The sequence below is a fragment of the Labeo rohita genome, chromosome 16 (assembly GCF_022985175.1).
Source record: "Labeo rohita strain BAU-BD-2019 chromosome 16, IGBB_LRoh.1.0, whole genome shotgun sequence".
In the NCBI taxonomy this organism is placed as follows: Eukaryota; Metazoa; Chordata; class Actinopteri; order Cypriniformes; family Cyprinidae; genus Labeo; species Labeo rohita.
Window position 1 is genome coordinate 20,041,918 of NC_066884.1, and position 17,837 is coordinate 20,059,754.

A 17,837-nucleotide genomic window follows, 5' to 3' on the forward strand; every position below is an offset into this window, starting at 1 on the left:
CGTCGGTAAGCATGTCACGCTAAACGATCCGACACTGTCGATTTTGCCCTGTGGCGAATCTTCTATGATCCCTGAAATTTGTTGCGGAACGAAACTGTGGCCAAAAAAAAAAATCAACCGGCTTAAGACGACCTAGGAAAAATCAAGAGAACAGCAGGTACTCCAATCAGCTCAGACTACCATCGAGGCAGGCCAAAAATACCCCACACTGCAGAATACAGACACACACAGGCTAAATAAGCAGGGAAATCTGCCTGCGGTGTTTTTAAAAACAGAGGAATCTGTTTGGAATTTCCTCTTTTTAAAATAAATACATTTGTACGCACACTTTCTTTCTCTCTCACACACATACACACAATCTCCCATGTGTGTAGCCAGTAGCAAAAACAGCAGGAAAGCCCTGTAGTTTCCACTGAGCTACAACTCTCACACAATGAACCTGAGAGACGGGATGTGCTGTCACTGTGCTTTCGCAATGTTCTGGAAACGTTTTTCTGTCGTTCCGTTGTCAGCACCACCCATGCTGTCAGTTAAAAGCCCTACCTGTGCATTAGCTCCTTCATGTCAGAGCAGGGGAGCTGAACTGCGTGGTTAATACTACGGTAACCACTCAGCTCTAAGTACAGGACTGTCACTGACACCTCATTCCTTCTCCAGAAGCCTGAGGTGATCTCCTCTACATTAGCATTCTGCTTACGCTTTGCTAACCTATGCTTTTGCTTCAACATTTAGCACAACATTTTTCTGCTCCCTTTCAAATTTTTGTATCGCAACTGGATAGTTGACAGATTTTATGGATTTTTTGTCAACATCAAGATGTTAGCTGATAATATAATAGAGTAGTATGGTGCTAGTTGTCAAACAAGGAAGTATATCTCAATACCTCAGTACTTGATCTGAAGTCAGCTGTGGAGCAGCATTTTATTATTTGAGATGAGTGCTTCAGGTTCACACAGGATGTGCGAGGAAGTGCCCCTTGTGACAATTTACCCCATATGGCACTATGCTATTGGGGCATGTTGTCACATTACATGAACTGCATCTTTTTTCCTGGCCTGTATCTTTTTTCCTACAGTCTTTACTGGTAAATCACTGGTAAATTACAGCTAAGAGATCATGTGTGAAGAGGACCTTTTCAAAAATACTGGTAAATTTGTTCCGGCAATTTACCAATATGAGAAGTTATAACATTACCAGTAAATTACCGGTAATGTGCTGCGTGAACGCAGAAAGAGATTACCGGTATGAGTACGTACGAGTTCAGAGCGCGCTGACTTAAAACGTCTACTCTGGACCAATCATAACATTCTGACTGAACAACATTTTTTCTCATATAGAGAGTGTTGCCAAATCTGCAGTTTTCCAGTGGAATTGGGCAATTTTAACACTGTCACCAAGGTCTGAAGCGACCCAATAGCATGAAAACCTGGCAACCCTTCAGAACGTGCTGATGTAAGACATCTACTCAGGGCAAATAATAAAATTCTGACGCAACATTTTTCTTCTATAGTCAGTGTTGCCAAGTCCATGAATTTTCAGCGCAACTGGGCTACTTTAACACTGTTGCTGTGGGTTGTTTTCCATGTCTGTGGGTTGAAGCGACCCAATAACATGATATTTAGCTCATGGAATGTGAATTTTACACCACCTGAAGTGATAGTTTTGGGCTAGTTTTCAGTAGCAATTGGGCGGGTTTTGTTGTGAAGAACCTGGCAACTCCTCACCACATGCTGACGTAAGATGTCTACTCTGGGCAAATTATAACATTCTAATACAACAACATTTTTTCTCCTATAGTCAGTGTTGCCAGGTCCATGGTTTTTCCACAAAATTGGACTACTTAAACACTGTTGCCGCAGGTGGTTTTGCATGTCCGTGGGTTAAAGTGACCCAATAACATGATATTTAGCCCCTGGAATGCAAATTTACACCCCCCAAAATGTTAGTTTTGGGCTAGTTTTCAGTAATACTTGGGCGGGTTTTGTTGTAAAAACTTGGCAACCCTTCAGAATGGGCTGATGTAAGACATCTACTCTGAGCTAATCATAACATTCTGCCGCAACAACATTTTTTCTCCTATAGTCGGTGTTGCCAAGTCCATGGTTTTTCCGCAGAATTGGCATACTTTGACACTGTTGCCATGGGTTGTTTTTCATGTCCACAGGTTGAAGCGACCCAATAACGTGATATTTAGCCCCTGGAATGTGAATTTTACACCCCCTGAAATGTTAGTTTTGGGCTAGTTCTAAGTAGCAATTGAGCGGTTTTGTTTTGAAAACCTGCCAACCCTGCCTATGGTTCAGTAGCTCGGTTTGAAGTTGGCTAATACGATGTCTCTAGGCCAAAAGCAGCTGCGTGAATGTGAACATTTGACATAAAAATGAAAACAGTTTGTTTAAAAACACCACACCCAGGGGCACGACTGTTTAGAGGTAATGTCTGGTTAATGATGTGACAGAATTTACCTTTATTTTGAAACTGATGTATGAATGGTGCTTTACCAGTAATAAGACGTAACATTGTTGCCTGTGTGAATAGCGCATTTTTGTATTTACCGCTAAAGTCGTTCCGGTAAATTTACAGCAATTAAGTGGAATTACTGTGTGAAAGGGGCTAGTGAAAATGTCCACAGGGATAAGCCTACTGGTTTAAAAAAAACCTATCCTGACAACTATTAACTAAAGTAAATAAAAGACCAACTAGCCTGAGTCTTAATTATATACATAAACAAGTGTAGAGGTACAGCATGTCATACAACAGAACATGATTTAACATGTCAACAACCAAACTTTAGTTTCTGCCAAAATATTATTTTACAACTCTTTTATTATGCCATTTTTGCCATTCTGCTTAATTTCTCTTTTTTATAATAATAGAACAATGATAAAATGAAGTTACCACATGTTTATTGTGGCAACAAATAATGGTAAATAGCATTTTCTATGGTATTTTGATGCAAACTTTAATTTCCGTGGTAAATTTCCAAAGGCTAAGCAAAGCTTTATTCCTCCAACTAGCTGTGAAATTCTCCATCAATAATTTGTCCTTTTACATAGTCTTCTACCAGGTCTCATGTTTTGTTACCTACCTAATACATGAACTCAAATGCGCCGCATGTTAAGTCTTCAAAGGCCAAACAGCTTCAAAAAGCTCATCATAAAAACCACTCAAGCAAAACGTTTCTAGAATCAGTCCAACCTTGAACTAAAGATAATTATAAAATTGGCTTCAAGTAATACTGGTGATTCACCAAATTCTTTAATGGGTCTTAGCTAAAGCTGTACGGCCATGAATCATTTTTAATGTGGCTCTATAAGAGCCAAGCAGTTCGCAAACTTTAGCCAAGGATGAAGCTTGTTGGCTCTCAAGAAGAGATGCACTCACATTAACACATCCACCTGAGTTCAAACGCTACCTTAGAGGCACCTTCAACCATACGGGCAAAGTGGATTTTGACTGAACTGAAACTAAAAATTGGATCCACTGAGAAATTCACAGGACTTAAAAGAACAGTTTGCCCCCAGATTTTTTCTTCATTTCCTCATTTCCCAATCTGTATGAATTACTTTCTTCTGTAGAACACAAAAGATGGTTTTTAATGAAAGTCAATAGAGTCCAGTGTTGTTTGTTTTGGACCCCACTGACTTTTATTGTCTGGGCAAAAACTAAGTCTTCAAAATATCTTCTTTGTCTCCCACACAGAAAAGTAAGCCATACAGGTTTGAAACAACATGACAGAATTTTTATTTTTAGATAAACTATTCATAAGGTGTCAGATAATGTATCAATATACAATCTTAAATTGATATGTTTGTAAATTTGGGAATGTAGAAACGAAGTAGGAACAGTCATTCCAGCCTCATTCCTCTCTGTCTCTCTCCTCAAAAACATCCCTAATCAACACCTACTCACATCATGTTTTTATCTCCTTTAAACCATGTCGATACACAAAAACACACACGTACATACACACACAGACAATCTCTGTCCAGGAAAGAGCTGCCGAAGTCTGACTCACACGCAGGAAGAGAGTCTCATCACCACGGAAACACTTGCATAACGCCGAGCGTACATGAGAAACTTCTCAATCCAGCTAAATGAATGAAACAGTCTGCACCTTTACACAACCACACAAGTATTGGCCTTAAACGCAGAGCAAAACGAATGCAGACACTGTATATCTGCGCGTGCGTTCGACAGCAGTAGCTTATAAGAGCCTGAAGCAGTCAAATAATTCACAGACTCACACACAGAGGAGGCAAGGGAAGGTTGAATGAAGGTAAAAATACAACCACTGAGAGAGAACAAGCAATTCAACATGTATCTAAAGGGGGAAGAGTGAGGAAAACCACTGAAGAGAAAAAAAAAAAAAACATAACATAGCATGGCATGAGAGAAATCACACAATTAATTGATTTGAGCAAAGAGAGAGATGAACGGGCATAATTTGATTGAGTAGGGAGTGTCAGATGGCGAAAGAGTGATGGGGCAAATTACAAAGTGGGAGGAATACACAGAGATAAAGTGAAAACAAGGGAGAACATGCTGTTTGCATGTGTGAGCTTGTAATAATATTTTGCTGGATAAATGTGTGAACTGATTTCACTGTGCAAAGAAACACACACACACGTGTGCTAGTATAAACATACACCATATATTAGAGCTGTCAGTTTAACATAACTTAATTAGTTCTGAAAAAATAACGCGATTAAAATATTTTAACACAGTTAACGTGCTGGCCCCGCCCTTAGACTTGTACATCATCTTATGTTGACCATTGACAAATATGATGTCCGGCAACAACTCCATAAATGTAGTTATGCCCTAAAATGTAAGACATTTGTGCAAAAAATGCCCCTGTATGTGTTTTGTCTCATATATATCATGCATCACACGATATCACACAGGCAGCAAAAGCCATATGATACCAGTGCTGATTTAGGTGCGTTCACGCCATATCGGAATTCCCATGATTCCAACTTGTAAAAAGCGTTCACGTCCTCGTAGACCTTGTAATTACAACTTGTGAACTGGGAGTCTTCTGAGAGCTACTACTTGTACCACATGACCTCTGTACCATCTGACCAACGTAGGCTCTGTTTAGGCGTTGATAGTGTTTCCATAGAAAAGCATAATTCTGAGTCTGAGGACGTGAACAGCTCTGAGTAGAACGTCAGATGTTGTCATCTCGAAATTACAGTAATTAGGATATGGCTTGAACGCGGCATGTGATCCTATCTATCACAAGTTTAAATGTGATTCTTTTTTACAACAGTTCAGTAAATAAGAAGTTGATATAGTGTTATATTTTAACATTATATTATGTGTTTATGCTCAATTTTGCTGAGAACATATTACCGTTGAAGCCACTGCAGAACTGTTGCGCATCTCTGAGCAACACAGCGGTGTTTAGTTTCTGAATGAATCCGCCTTTTGAACGAATCATGTGAATGACTCATTAAGACATTTACCGCCACTTGCTGGCAGATTTAGTTTCTTATTATTTATTTCATTAAGAATTCACCCAAAAAATTAAAATTCTGTCATCATTTATCACCCACGTCGTTTCAAACCTTTCTTTTGTGGAACATAAAAAAGTATTTTGAAGACTGTTGGTAAGATGCTGTTTTGGTTACCATGACTTTCATTATATGAACAAAAAATACTCTGAGATGTTTCTCAAATTATCTTCTTTTATGTTCCATAGCTCACATTAGGCCACTGCAGCCTAAATGTTTGTGTAATAACTTTTATGCTGAATCAAATAAAATATTTATTTCTAACGCTACAATTTGTAATGTCTACTTGCTACTTTATCATTTAACACACCAAAAAGCTTTAAATAATCTTTTCCAGGTATTTTCACAGTCAAATTTATTTTGCGATTAATATGCAATTAATTAGATTAATTAATCAACACATCGTGTAATTAATTACATTAAAAATTTTAATCGACTGACAGGCCTAATATATATATATATATATATATATATATATTCAGCCATCCTAGGTGAATTAAATCAGAGTTACAATAAATAATGTCCTGGCTCTTCTAAGTTTTATAATGGCAGTGAATGGCTGTTGACATTTTGAGGTCCAATAAAGTGCATCCATCCATCATAAAAGCTCCTCCACATGGCTCCTTTGGGTCAATAAAAGCCTTCTGAAGTTAATCGATGTATTTGTGTGAGAAAAATATCCATATTTAGAACCATATAAACCAGAATCTCTAGCTTCTGACAACTGTCGTTCGCGGTTTCATGAGAAAGTGGTGTTTCAGTGGATGACGTAGGACGTAGGTGAACGTGGAATTACGGTGGCCAAGAGAGCTCAGTGCGCTGTAAAAAAAAAAAAAAAAACACCTGCAAATTAAGAAAACATCTTCATCAGTTTGACAGCACATGATACTCACAACACACTCACAAATACTCACAACACAACCAAATACAAAGACGCACTGCGTAAACAGAAATGCGCTGCGAATAGTTTTACTATTAAAATAAACAAATAGCCTATTATATATATTTTATAATATAAAGTAAATACAAATAAAAATGGTTACTGTAGTTAAACCATGGTAATTTAAAAACACTAACCATACTTTAACCATGCTCTGTACACAAATGGTAATCAATACGCAGGGAAAAGACAATATGGTTACTACACTTTCACTATAATAAAAGCATGGTTAATTTTCGTTGTGTTGTGACTATTTGCAGCATTTCTGTTTTTACATCGTGTTTCTTTATTTGTTTGTGTTGTAAATATTTGCAGTGCGTATCTATTTTTGCAGCGTGTTTCTCTATTTGGTTGTGTTGCATGTGAAGATGTTTTTTGAATTTGCTGGTGCTTTTTCTATTTGCATGTGTTTTCTTAAGTTGCAGTGCGTTGAGCTCTCTCGGTCACCGAACAGAAGTGACAAATGCAGAAATGCAATGGAGAGAGCAAAAAAAACACCAGTCACAAATTAGAAGTACAAAATGAGGATTTGTAAAGAAAAATGTCAGAGGATTTCGATAAAAGCCCAGAGGAGACTGGTTTTCCTTTGCTGTAAACAAAACAAAACTACGCCTACGTCATTCGTCACCCGCTGGAACGCCACTCTCTTATGAACGCATGTACAACAGTTAGTGAAAACTAGAGATTACAGTTTATAGTTTTAAATATGGACATTTTTCTTACACAAACACATCGATTCACTTCAGAAGGCCTTTATTAACCACCTAGAGCCATGTGGAGCACTTTTTATGATGCATGGATGCACTTTATTGGACTTTAAAATCTCAACAGCCATTCAGTGTCATTATAAAGCTTGAAAGAGACAGGATGTTTGTCTGATATAACTCTTCTTGTATTCGTCTGAAAGAAGAAAGTCATATACACCAAGGATGGCTTGAGGGTGAGTAAATCATCGGGTAATTTTCATTTTTGGGTGAGCTATCCCTTTAAGATCACACATTAATGCACCCTCGCTGTGTAACTTCTTAAAAAAACAAAACAAAATAAAATCTTACTGACCACAAACATTTAAATGGTAGTGTATATTTTGTGATTTGATTAACCTGACGCCACTATAGCTGTACATCACTATTATCATGCATCGATCATTTTTGGCCTCTAGCAGATAAGGAGGAGCACCTTTTTTCATGGGCAGATGCTTATCTTATTTCTATGCTGCACACAGATAGCAGCCGAAGTGAAATGAGGCAAAGTAAAAGCACAGGATACCACATACCACCCTGGAAATGTTGCCTGCTACGTCACTGCTCATCTTTAAAGATGGAAGCCAGAAGAACAGGCACGATCCAATAATATTTGACCCTAACATGGGCCACGGGACTGAACGCACACAGTGTCCCCTGAACATCCCAGAGAATAATGCTGCCCTCGAATGCCCATGTGCCATGATTCAACACTGCTCAAAGCAAATATTTCAATTATTAATTAACTACTCATTTTATAATGGAGTTGCATTTTATGGCTCTTACTGTACAGCTGACCCCAGGAATGTGTATTAAACAAGCAAACAGGGAAAGATTTGACTTCATGTTGACATTTTAAGTGTAGTGAGAAGTACTGCCAGTTTATCTATATTAACTCATTTTAAAATAACAATAATTAATAATTTAACACACATCTAACATGTAACAATAACTACCATTCAAAAGATTTGGTGTCAATAAGATTTTCTAAATGTGTTTGAAGTAAGTATCTTGTGCTCACCAAGGCTGTATTTATACAGTACAGATGTGTGCATGTGTGTGTTTATGCTAGTATTGGAAATGCGGTGGATTATTCATGTATGCATTGATAAAAGGGCAGACAAGCTCCTTTCTCAAATAACTGTCAAACAGTCACAAAATGACTCGCTCTCAGGAACAAACAGACCTGAAAATATCTACTAAATGTCTCGAAGAAGTATGTGTGTGTGTGAAGGAAAGAGAGAGAGCTTAAAAGCAGTTGAAAGTGTCACTGTGTATGTGTTTGTTTGGCTACAGAGGCTGCTGTGAGCGACTTTCCACTGCTAACCTTCCTATTAGCATAATGCTAATGAGCGGTTGAGTTCAGCTCCCCTTGCTGAGGGCAACAGCCTAAAACAACATTACTCATCTGTTCTTTACGCCACACTAAGGGAAGTGGGGATGTAAACACACAAAAAAAATCAAAAACAGAAATGATGAATGTGATTTTTCCTCCTGTTTTTCTTCACTTTCTCATTGACACCATCATAGTGTAACATGAGCAGACCAATGTGATAGACAGAGGCGAGAGATACTGACTATAAACAAACAAAAAAAAGTTTAATTTTCTGGTTTCGGGTTTGTTTGCCTCGTGTGATGATGTGCAAGTAACTATTTGCAGTCTTTGAGGGAGACTGAAGGCTAGGCCTACTGAACCAGTTAATATACTTAAATTAAACCTGAGACTGTATCTTTAAATGCAAATGAGCTGCTGATCCCCACACACAAAACATAATACTTAAATTATTGCTCACTTACAAAAAAGCACTGTCGAGTTACCATGGTATAGTGACGTATCAGATGATAACATTTTTATTTACCACTGTACTGAATGATTATCATATAAGTATTTCATTGAATACCACAGTACTACTGTAGTATGATTCCAAAAAGTGTGGTAATTCCAAGTTTTTGGTACTTCTTGTTTAAAGTGTAATTTCGTGGCTAAAAAGGTCAATAGCGTAGTTATGTAGAGTATGAAGCACAGCTCACACAAACTAAGCACATTTCTTTTGGTCAACACAGCTAACTTGAACCATTTGTGGAATCTGTTTGTTTAAATCTTGCATCTTATTATTGCAATAAATGGATTTCGTCTGAATATTTGCAGAACAATGGTAAATGGACATTTTAAGCGCAATAAGACATGATTGAGAGCTTAGTTTAGTACTCACATGCTGTGTGACAGCTGCTTTCTGTGCGTGTGCTTTGGATGTGTGCACTCAGAAAACCGTATATATCAGAAGTTTAAACTAATATGGCTTTAAAACACATGATTTCATTGCGATAGACATGATAATAAACACCAAACAGATGTTTTTTGCAGAGTATCTGAGGTCAAAGCTGTAAAAACAGCTCTATTCTGGAAAAGGGGGCGGGGATCAGCAGCTCATTTGCATTTAAAGACACATGCACGAAAACAGTGTGTTTCTGCTTCCACTCAAAACAGGCATTTTCAAAATGATATAATAAATGATCTTGAGCTGAAACTTCACAGAAACATTCTGGGGACACCTGTGACTTATAGTACATATTGTAAAAAGGGGCATTATATGTCTCCTTTAACAACAGACACTAATGTGAGATGATTATTTGTGTTTACCTGCACCTCTCGAGCATGGTAAGCGATGATTAGTCCAAGAAGAATGACGGTGGAAAGGCTGATAAGACACTTCAATGCCAGTGAATACATGGAGCTCTGTAAAACATATGCAAATAATGTTATTAGCACACTCACCATTATTATTTTTCAGAGAAATACTTACTGATGCAAGTCGTGTTTATTCAGTTTTCCCAATTAAAAAAAAGAGGCAGTTCAGTCAAAAATGAATGTCTCATGAATGTTCCAAACTCATGTGACTGACTTGATGCAAGTTTTTTTTCTTCAGTGCAATTTCAATGAATGGGGACTGGAGATTTCAAGCTTGAAAAGGCTGTAAAAGCAGCAGACGCATCAAAATGATCCATATGACTTCTGAAGTCATATGATAGATCTGTGTGATAAACAGATGCCATTTTTTAACCATGTGATATAATCTCCTGCAATGAGATCAGATCAGAGTCTGTCAGATGTTACTTTTCCTATGAATAACAACTGGAAATTCACACAAAACTATTATATGGCAACAGAAGATCTGGAATATTCACAGCTGTTCAGTGGTGTGTGGTCAGCAAGTTGTATTTTTCTTTTAAAAAATTAACACTTTTAATTTAGAATTAGAATGTAGTGAATTGACCAAATGCGACAGTAAAGACATTTATGTTACAAAAAATAAATACTGTTCTTTTGAACTTTCTATTTATCAAAGAATTTGTTTTCAACATTGATAATAATAGGAAATATTTCTTGAGCAAATCGGCATATTAAAATGATTTCTAAAGCAGCATTCGTACAGATACTGTAAAATGAAAATCCAGGATTTTCAAGGACTTTTAATTTTAAGGACTTCAATCTCCCTTATGTCTTCTTTTTCAAATTTCAAAATAGAGAAATAGATAAGTAAAAATATACCGATAAAATTGGAAAAAATAAAGAGAAGCACACACACGCAAAGTATTACTACTAAATTATTACAAAGTATACGACACTTTTACTATAGTAAAACCACGGTTAATTTTCTTAAGGGATTTGTATTTGTGTATACTTTCTTTCTTTTTTTTTTGTTTTTATAACTGTACTACCTTAATAGTTTGACATTTTTCTACTGTTTAAGAAAAAATCAAAAAAAGATTCACAAAACCACTCCGAAATCCTGATATGAAACAAATGATTCACATACCCGCAACGAAGTCTCGATCTGAATCAAATGATCTGTGATTCGTGATCTGTACTCCGAAGTTCTGATCTAAAGCAAAGACTCATGAACCCGCTCCAAAGATCTGATCTGATCCAAATCAAATGATTCAGGATCTAAGTACTAAAATCCTGATCTGAATAATGATTCGGGATCCACGCTCTAAAGTCCCGATCTGAATAATGATTCATGAGCCATAATTTCAAATCAGGACTCGAAGCACGGATTGCGAATCATTTGACTTACGTTGCATATCGCGAATCATTTGATTTAGAATGGGACTGTAAATTCCGTATCGTGAATCATTTGATTTGAATCATTCATTTTGAATCATTAAATTGGCAAAATGATTCATAAACCTGTTCCAATCTAAATCAAATGATTCACGAATTGAAGTCCCAATCAGAAACAAATAATTCACGATACGCGATCCGATTGGAGCACTTCGAAACAGTGAATCATTTTGTGATGCAATGGTTTAACTGATTCAGAGTTTTGAAAAGCTCCACTTCACCCATCACTACGTGCTTTTTAAAATCGCTACAAGCGAAGTTGAAATTCGAAAATGAATGGCTCTTTCAATTTGATCTGGTTTTTGCTAGTGAATCGCTTGAAATGAATGATCGAAGTCACAAGTTTGAATCAATCGGAGTCAACTGATTTGGTTCATCTGTTCCTCTTTTTGCATCTTCAGCCATGTTTACATGACACTTGTTTAGCTCAATTGTTTTCTGACATGAACTGGAAAAAAAAAAAAAAAAAAAGTTTTTTGAATTAAGAATATTGTGTGAAAAGACTTGTGCTTATTGACAAAATTAAACACTTATTTCATAGATACATTATCTTTTAATAATTCAAGCACTTTTTAAGTAGGAATATTGGAATATTGCTATTTTCAAGGATTTTCCAGGCCTTCCATTTCAAGAAGTCAAATTCAAGTACTTTAAGCACTTTAAGCACCCTCCTTGATAGCACACATACATCACAGAGACATCTGCATTTACATCTGGAAGACATATTTTTTAGAGTGTTTGCTCATCTGCAATACGTCTATAGGACGTTTCCTATCAGATGTCAAAAAGACGTCTATTAGATGTCTTTAAGATGTTTATAATTAGAATGTTTGTAAAACTGACATCTTACAGACGTCTGTCAGATGTTTGTACACAGCAGATGCTTTCCAGATCAAGTGATCATCATCTTGCAGACGTACGTGTGCTATCTGGGCTGCTAAAGCATCATGTGCAACTGATGCTTTAGCAGTATGATGCTAAAAATTCAGCTTTGCCATCACAGGAATAAATTATATTTTAAAATATATTAAAACATATTAAACATGTTATGTTATTCAAAAACATAAAAATTCTATTAACCCCAAACTTTAAATGTTAGTGTACCTCATGAATCATATGGACAATTTTTAAGACTCTTTCATGGGCCTCTTTGAAGCCTTAGTCCTCATTTACTATCATTATGTTATAAAAATGTGATATTGTTAAAAAAAAATCACCTTTTGTGTTGCACAGAAGACAAATAATCCTGCTTTGGAATGACATGAGGATGAGTAAATGATGACAGAATTCGAATTTTTAGGTCAACTATCTCTTTAAATAAGAAATGACAGCACAATCACAGCATGTGCATCTGTGCCATATAGTCTGCCAAGACATTTTTAGTGTCTTTTTATAATCTATGGATTACATGCACATCACTTCCAATCACACCATACACACACAATGTCATGCTTACTCAAATGTGTGCCTGCCTGTGTGTGATTGCAGGGATCTCACCTTGACACCTAGAAATACACAACTACCTGCTGCACAAATCACAATTTTTGTTTAACACACACACACACAAACACACACACACATACAGAGTGAGCTTGCTTAAACTCTCCCCTGACTGAAAAGCAAAAGTTTAAATTGTTTCCAGCCTGAGCCTCGATGATGTCCAGCTGAACCACACACATTATTAGATTGGCCACCCGTGGGTCTAATTTGAGGCTCCATACTGGAAACATTATTCTACACGGACAGACAGACAGTGGTGTCTGGGGGACCCACAGCTCCTCAAACAGTCTCTCACGCTCACACTGACACACACCCACACACACATATATAAATACACAGGGCTCCTAACTGGAGCACATATACACTGTACCCATCCAGGGGCTAACAGCTTATCAATACAGCAACTGCTGCGTTTCAGTCTCTGTCAGGCTTCCAAACGAGTCTTAGAGATGATTTTCTCTAATGGGTGGAAAGATTGATTGGGCCTATAAGCTCAATGTGATTTATCCGAACAGGACATGTTCCTTCATCAACGTCACTGTTGTTCCTGAAACAACATTAAAGATTCTGCTCATGTTGGTTATTGTTATTATTAAAGCTATGACTGTCCAGAAAATTTAGTGCACAGAAAAACATAAAAATATGCACAGACAATAATCCAAATGCACGGGTGAGCTTGAACTAAGGTACAAGCTAGTCAGAATGCATAACTCATATCATGAATAAGCCCAGAAATGCTGTCATTAATTGTGATGCGCCGAACACTGGCAGGGAAGATAAGAGATTGTTGAATAAAGTCATTATTTTTGTTTTCTTTGTGCACAAAAAGTATTCATGTAGCTTCATAAAATTAAGGTTGAACCACTGATGTCACATAAATTATTTTATTGATGTCCCTATTACCTTTCAGGGTCAGAAAGCTCTTGGATTTCATCCAAAATATCTTAATTTGTGTTCTGAAGATGAATGAAGGTTTTACGGGTTTGGAACGACATGAGGGTGAGTAATTAATGACAGAATTTTCATTTTTGGGTGAACTATGCTTTTAACAGTTAAAATAATATACATGGAGCATGAAGAATTCACAACACTAACTTCTAAAAAGTAGGTAATGCTTTAGTATGATCATTATAGGCTGTTATTTCATGAGCAATAAAGAACATTTTACTGTTTTATGTTGATAAATATTTTGTTTGATACATTTTTCACATTTGACACATTTCAAAATTTGACACATTTATGTCATTTTCCACACATTTTATCTTTGTTACTAAAATAGTATACCAATTCAATAAAAAATGACTATAATTACAATATTTATAGAATTAATAATATATTACAGTGTAATATAATGTAATATATTATATTACATTATATTATACTTTATTAAATTATAAATCATTATATAAATAATATATACAGTTGAGGTCAAAAGTTTACATACACCTTGCAGAATCTGTAAAATGTTAATTATTTTACCAAAATAAATGTTATTTTTATTTAGTAATGACCTGCATAAGATATTTCACATAAAAGGAAAGGAAAGGAAAGGAAAGAAAAGGACGTGATGTGTGGCCAAGTATGGTGACCCATACTCAGTAGTGAGCAGTGAACAAACACACACACCGTGAACACACCCCCGGAGCAGTGGGCAGCCATATTGCTATCACTGCAGCGCCCGGGGAGCAGTTGGGGGGGGTTTTGGTGCCTTGCTCAAGGGACTCACCTCAGTCGTGGTATTGAGGGTGGAGAGAGCGCTGGTTATTCACTCCCTCCACCTTCAATCCCTGCCAGACCTGGGACTCGAACCCACAACCTTTCAGTTACAAGTCAGACTCCCCAACCATTAGGCCATGGCTGCCCCCATTTTATTCTATTTTCTCTTGTGGACTGACTACATATAGTCCACAAGAGAAAATAATAGCTGAATTTATTAAAATGACTCTGTTTAAAAGTTTACATACACTTGATTCTTAATACTGTGTTGTTACCTGATGTTTAGTGATAGTTCATGAGTCCCTTGTTTGTCCTGAACAGTTAAACTGTCCACAGTTTAAACCTTTTTGCTTTTTTCAGGATTTTCGTATATTTGAACCCTTTCCAACAATGACTGTATGACTTTGAGATTCATCTTTTCACACTGAGAACAACTGAGGGACTCATATACAACTATTAAAAGAAGCTTCAAACACTCGCTAATGCTCCAGAAGGAAAAATGATGCATTAAGAGCCGGGGGGTGAAAACTTTTAAACAGAATGAAAATGTGTACATTTTTCTTATTTTGTCTAAATATCACTTTTTTTTCATTTAGTACTACCCTTCAGAAGCTACAGAAGATACTTACATGTCTCCCCAGAAGACAAAATAAGTCAAATTTACCCTGATATTCAAATTCAAAAAGTTTTCACCCCCCGGCTCTTAATGCATTATGTTTCCATCTGGAGCATCAGTGAGCGTTTGAAGCTTCTGTAATAGTTGCATATGAGTCCATCAGTTGTCCTCAGTGTGAAAAGATGGATCTCAAAATCATAGTCATTGTTGGAAAGGGTTCAAATGCACAAAAATGCTGAAAAACCAAAGAATTTGTGAGACCTGAAGGACTTTTCTGAATAACAGTGGGCAGTTTAATTGTTCAGGACAAACAAGAGACTCATGAACAACTATCACAAAAAAAAACAGCTGTGGATCATTCAGGTAACAACACAGTATTAAGAATCAAGTGTATTTAAACTTTTGAACAGGGTAATTTTTATAAATTCATCTATTATTTTCTCTTGTGGACTAATATGTAAAATATGTTATTCATGTCAGTAATAAATAAACAATAACATGAATTTTGTATGATCCCTCTTATTTTGGTAAAATAATTAACATTTTGCAGATTCTGCAAGGTGTATGTAAACTTTTGACCTCAACTGCATTATTTATATGATGATTTATAATACAATATAATGTAAAATAATATAAAGTAATTATATTATATTATATTATATTATAATATATTATTTCATTACATTACATTACATTATATTATATTATCACCTTTTGTGGATACAGTGGATGTTTAATAGGAAGGAGAGAGAGACCCTGTTCCTTTTGTCATGAGCAATTGCTGTGACATATTGAAAGGAAATTAAAAGGAAATTTCTAAGAACCACCAAATAAAAAACATAAAAATGTGAGCCTTGAAATGAAAACATGTCATGTCAGAAATCACACAAAGTTGAGAGCGATTTTTACTGGAGGCTTTTTGTTGAGGATGCTAACTATATTTAATGCATATGCGGTCATGAAGGTCAGAATTTCAATCTCACTCTCTTCTCACTTTCCCCCACCCTTCCTTCTCGCTTTTCCTGTGTGATTGAGTTGGGTTTTTTGATGATGTGTTACCATCCTACTAAGCGAGTCCTCAGTGTCTGTGACATGACTATCAGAGCTTACGTTATATACAAGTGTGTGAACGGAGAGTACGATGAACAGACTCATGGCTAGATTAGCAGTTATTGATCCAGGTCATGATGGACACCATGCAGAGCTAATAGGCTTTCTGAGCTCCATTAACTCCATCAGCATTCTCTCGCACGCTCAAACATCTTGCTTTCTTTTCTCCTCTATCTATTCAGTTTCCTCTCCTTACTTCTCCCTGGTCCTTTCATAAACACCGAACAAATCGGCTCTGACGTCTGAATACACAGTCATCTTCGAGCCTTCTGTCTGTCACGCAGTTGCACGAACACGCTCGCGAACAAAAGCACACACACATTCGCGGTTGAATGTACCGCCACAAATGCACACAGTCATCTGTGATTCTAATGTAATTACTTCCTCTTGTTTCAATTTCTTCATTTACCGCTGATGTTGGGTGAAGTGACTCACTTGAAAAATCTCAAATACAAGTCACATGTAACATGCACACACACACAGAACCAGAGATTTTTTTCTCAGATCCTGACACACAAACAAGACTCACAGCTTAACCACCAGAGGAAGGATGGCGTGTTCACACACACAAGTCAAGAAAAAAAACAATCATGACACAAAAATCCTTCAGGAATATTCTGACATTCAAGACCAGAGAAAGTGTAAGGGGAAAGAGACGGACCATTCATATAAAAATTAACTCTCGATATGGCGACTGTAACCTTTAAAATTGATCATGGTTTTACTACAAATAAAAACAAAACTACACTAACCATAGTTCAAAGTAGAAGTCCACATATAATGTACTCACCCCCTTGTCATCCAAGATGATCATGTCTTTATTTCTTCAGTCGTAAAGAAATTTTTTTTTTCTGCATTTTTCTCCATATAATGGACTGGTATGGTGCCCCGATTTTGAACTTCCAAAATGCAGTTTAAATGCGGCTTCAAACGATCCCAAATGTGGTTGTATTAGATCCCAGCCGAGAAAGAAGGGTCTTATCTAAGCGATCGGTTATTTTCATAAAAAATAATACAATTTATATACTTTTTAATGTCAATTGCTCATCTTGTCTTACTGTGCCTGGAATGTTTTTTCCGGTTCATGTCAGTTAGGGTATGTCGAAAAACTCCCATCTCATGTTCTCCCTTAACTTCAAAATCGTCCTATATCGCTGTTTTTCCTTTTTTGTTAAGGGTGTTTGATCTTCTTTGCATGTTTCCTTTGCGAAGACTGTATTGGTGCTTCTGCAGCGATGTAGGATGATTTTGAAATGATTTTTGAAGTTGAGGGAGAAACTACGATTGGAGTTTTTCGGCATACCCTAACTGTCTTGAGCCAGAATACACAGAGCAAGGCAGAGCAAGACATAACAAAACGAGCGTTTGAGTTTAAAAAATTTATAATTTTTTTTAATGAAATGAACGGATCGTTTTGCTAGATAAGACCCTTTTTCCTCAGCTGGGATTGTTTACAACCGCATTTGGGATTGTTTGAAGCCGCATTTAAACTGCATTTTGGAAGTTCAAAATCGAGGCACCATATCAGTCCATTATATGGGGAAAAATGCTGATGTTTTCCTTAAAA

At 36.6% G+C, this 17,837-nt stretch overlaps 1 protein-coding gene across 2 annotated transcripts in view; it reads right to left on the reverse strand.

The window, feature by feature from the left end:
* kcnn3 (potassium intermediate/small conductance calcium-activated channel, subfamily N, member 3) overlaps positions 1-17,837 on the reverse strand; it is an 85,723-nt gene that overhangs the window by 46,227 nt on the left and 21,659 nt on the right. For both annotated transcript variants that reach the window (XM_051132087.1, XM_051132088.1), the window contains exon 3: positions 9,844-9,939. In XM_051132087.1, coding sequence (XP_050988044.1) covers positions 9,844-9,939 — 96 coding nt within the window. The remainder of the gene's footprint in view (positions 1-9,843; positions 9,940-17,837) is intronic.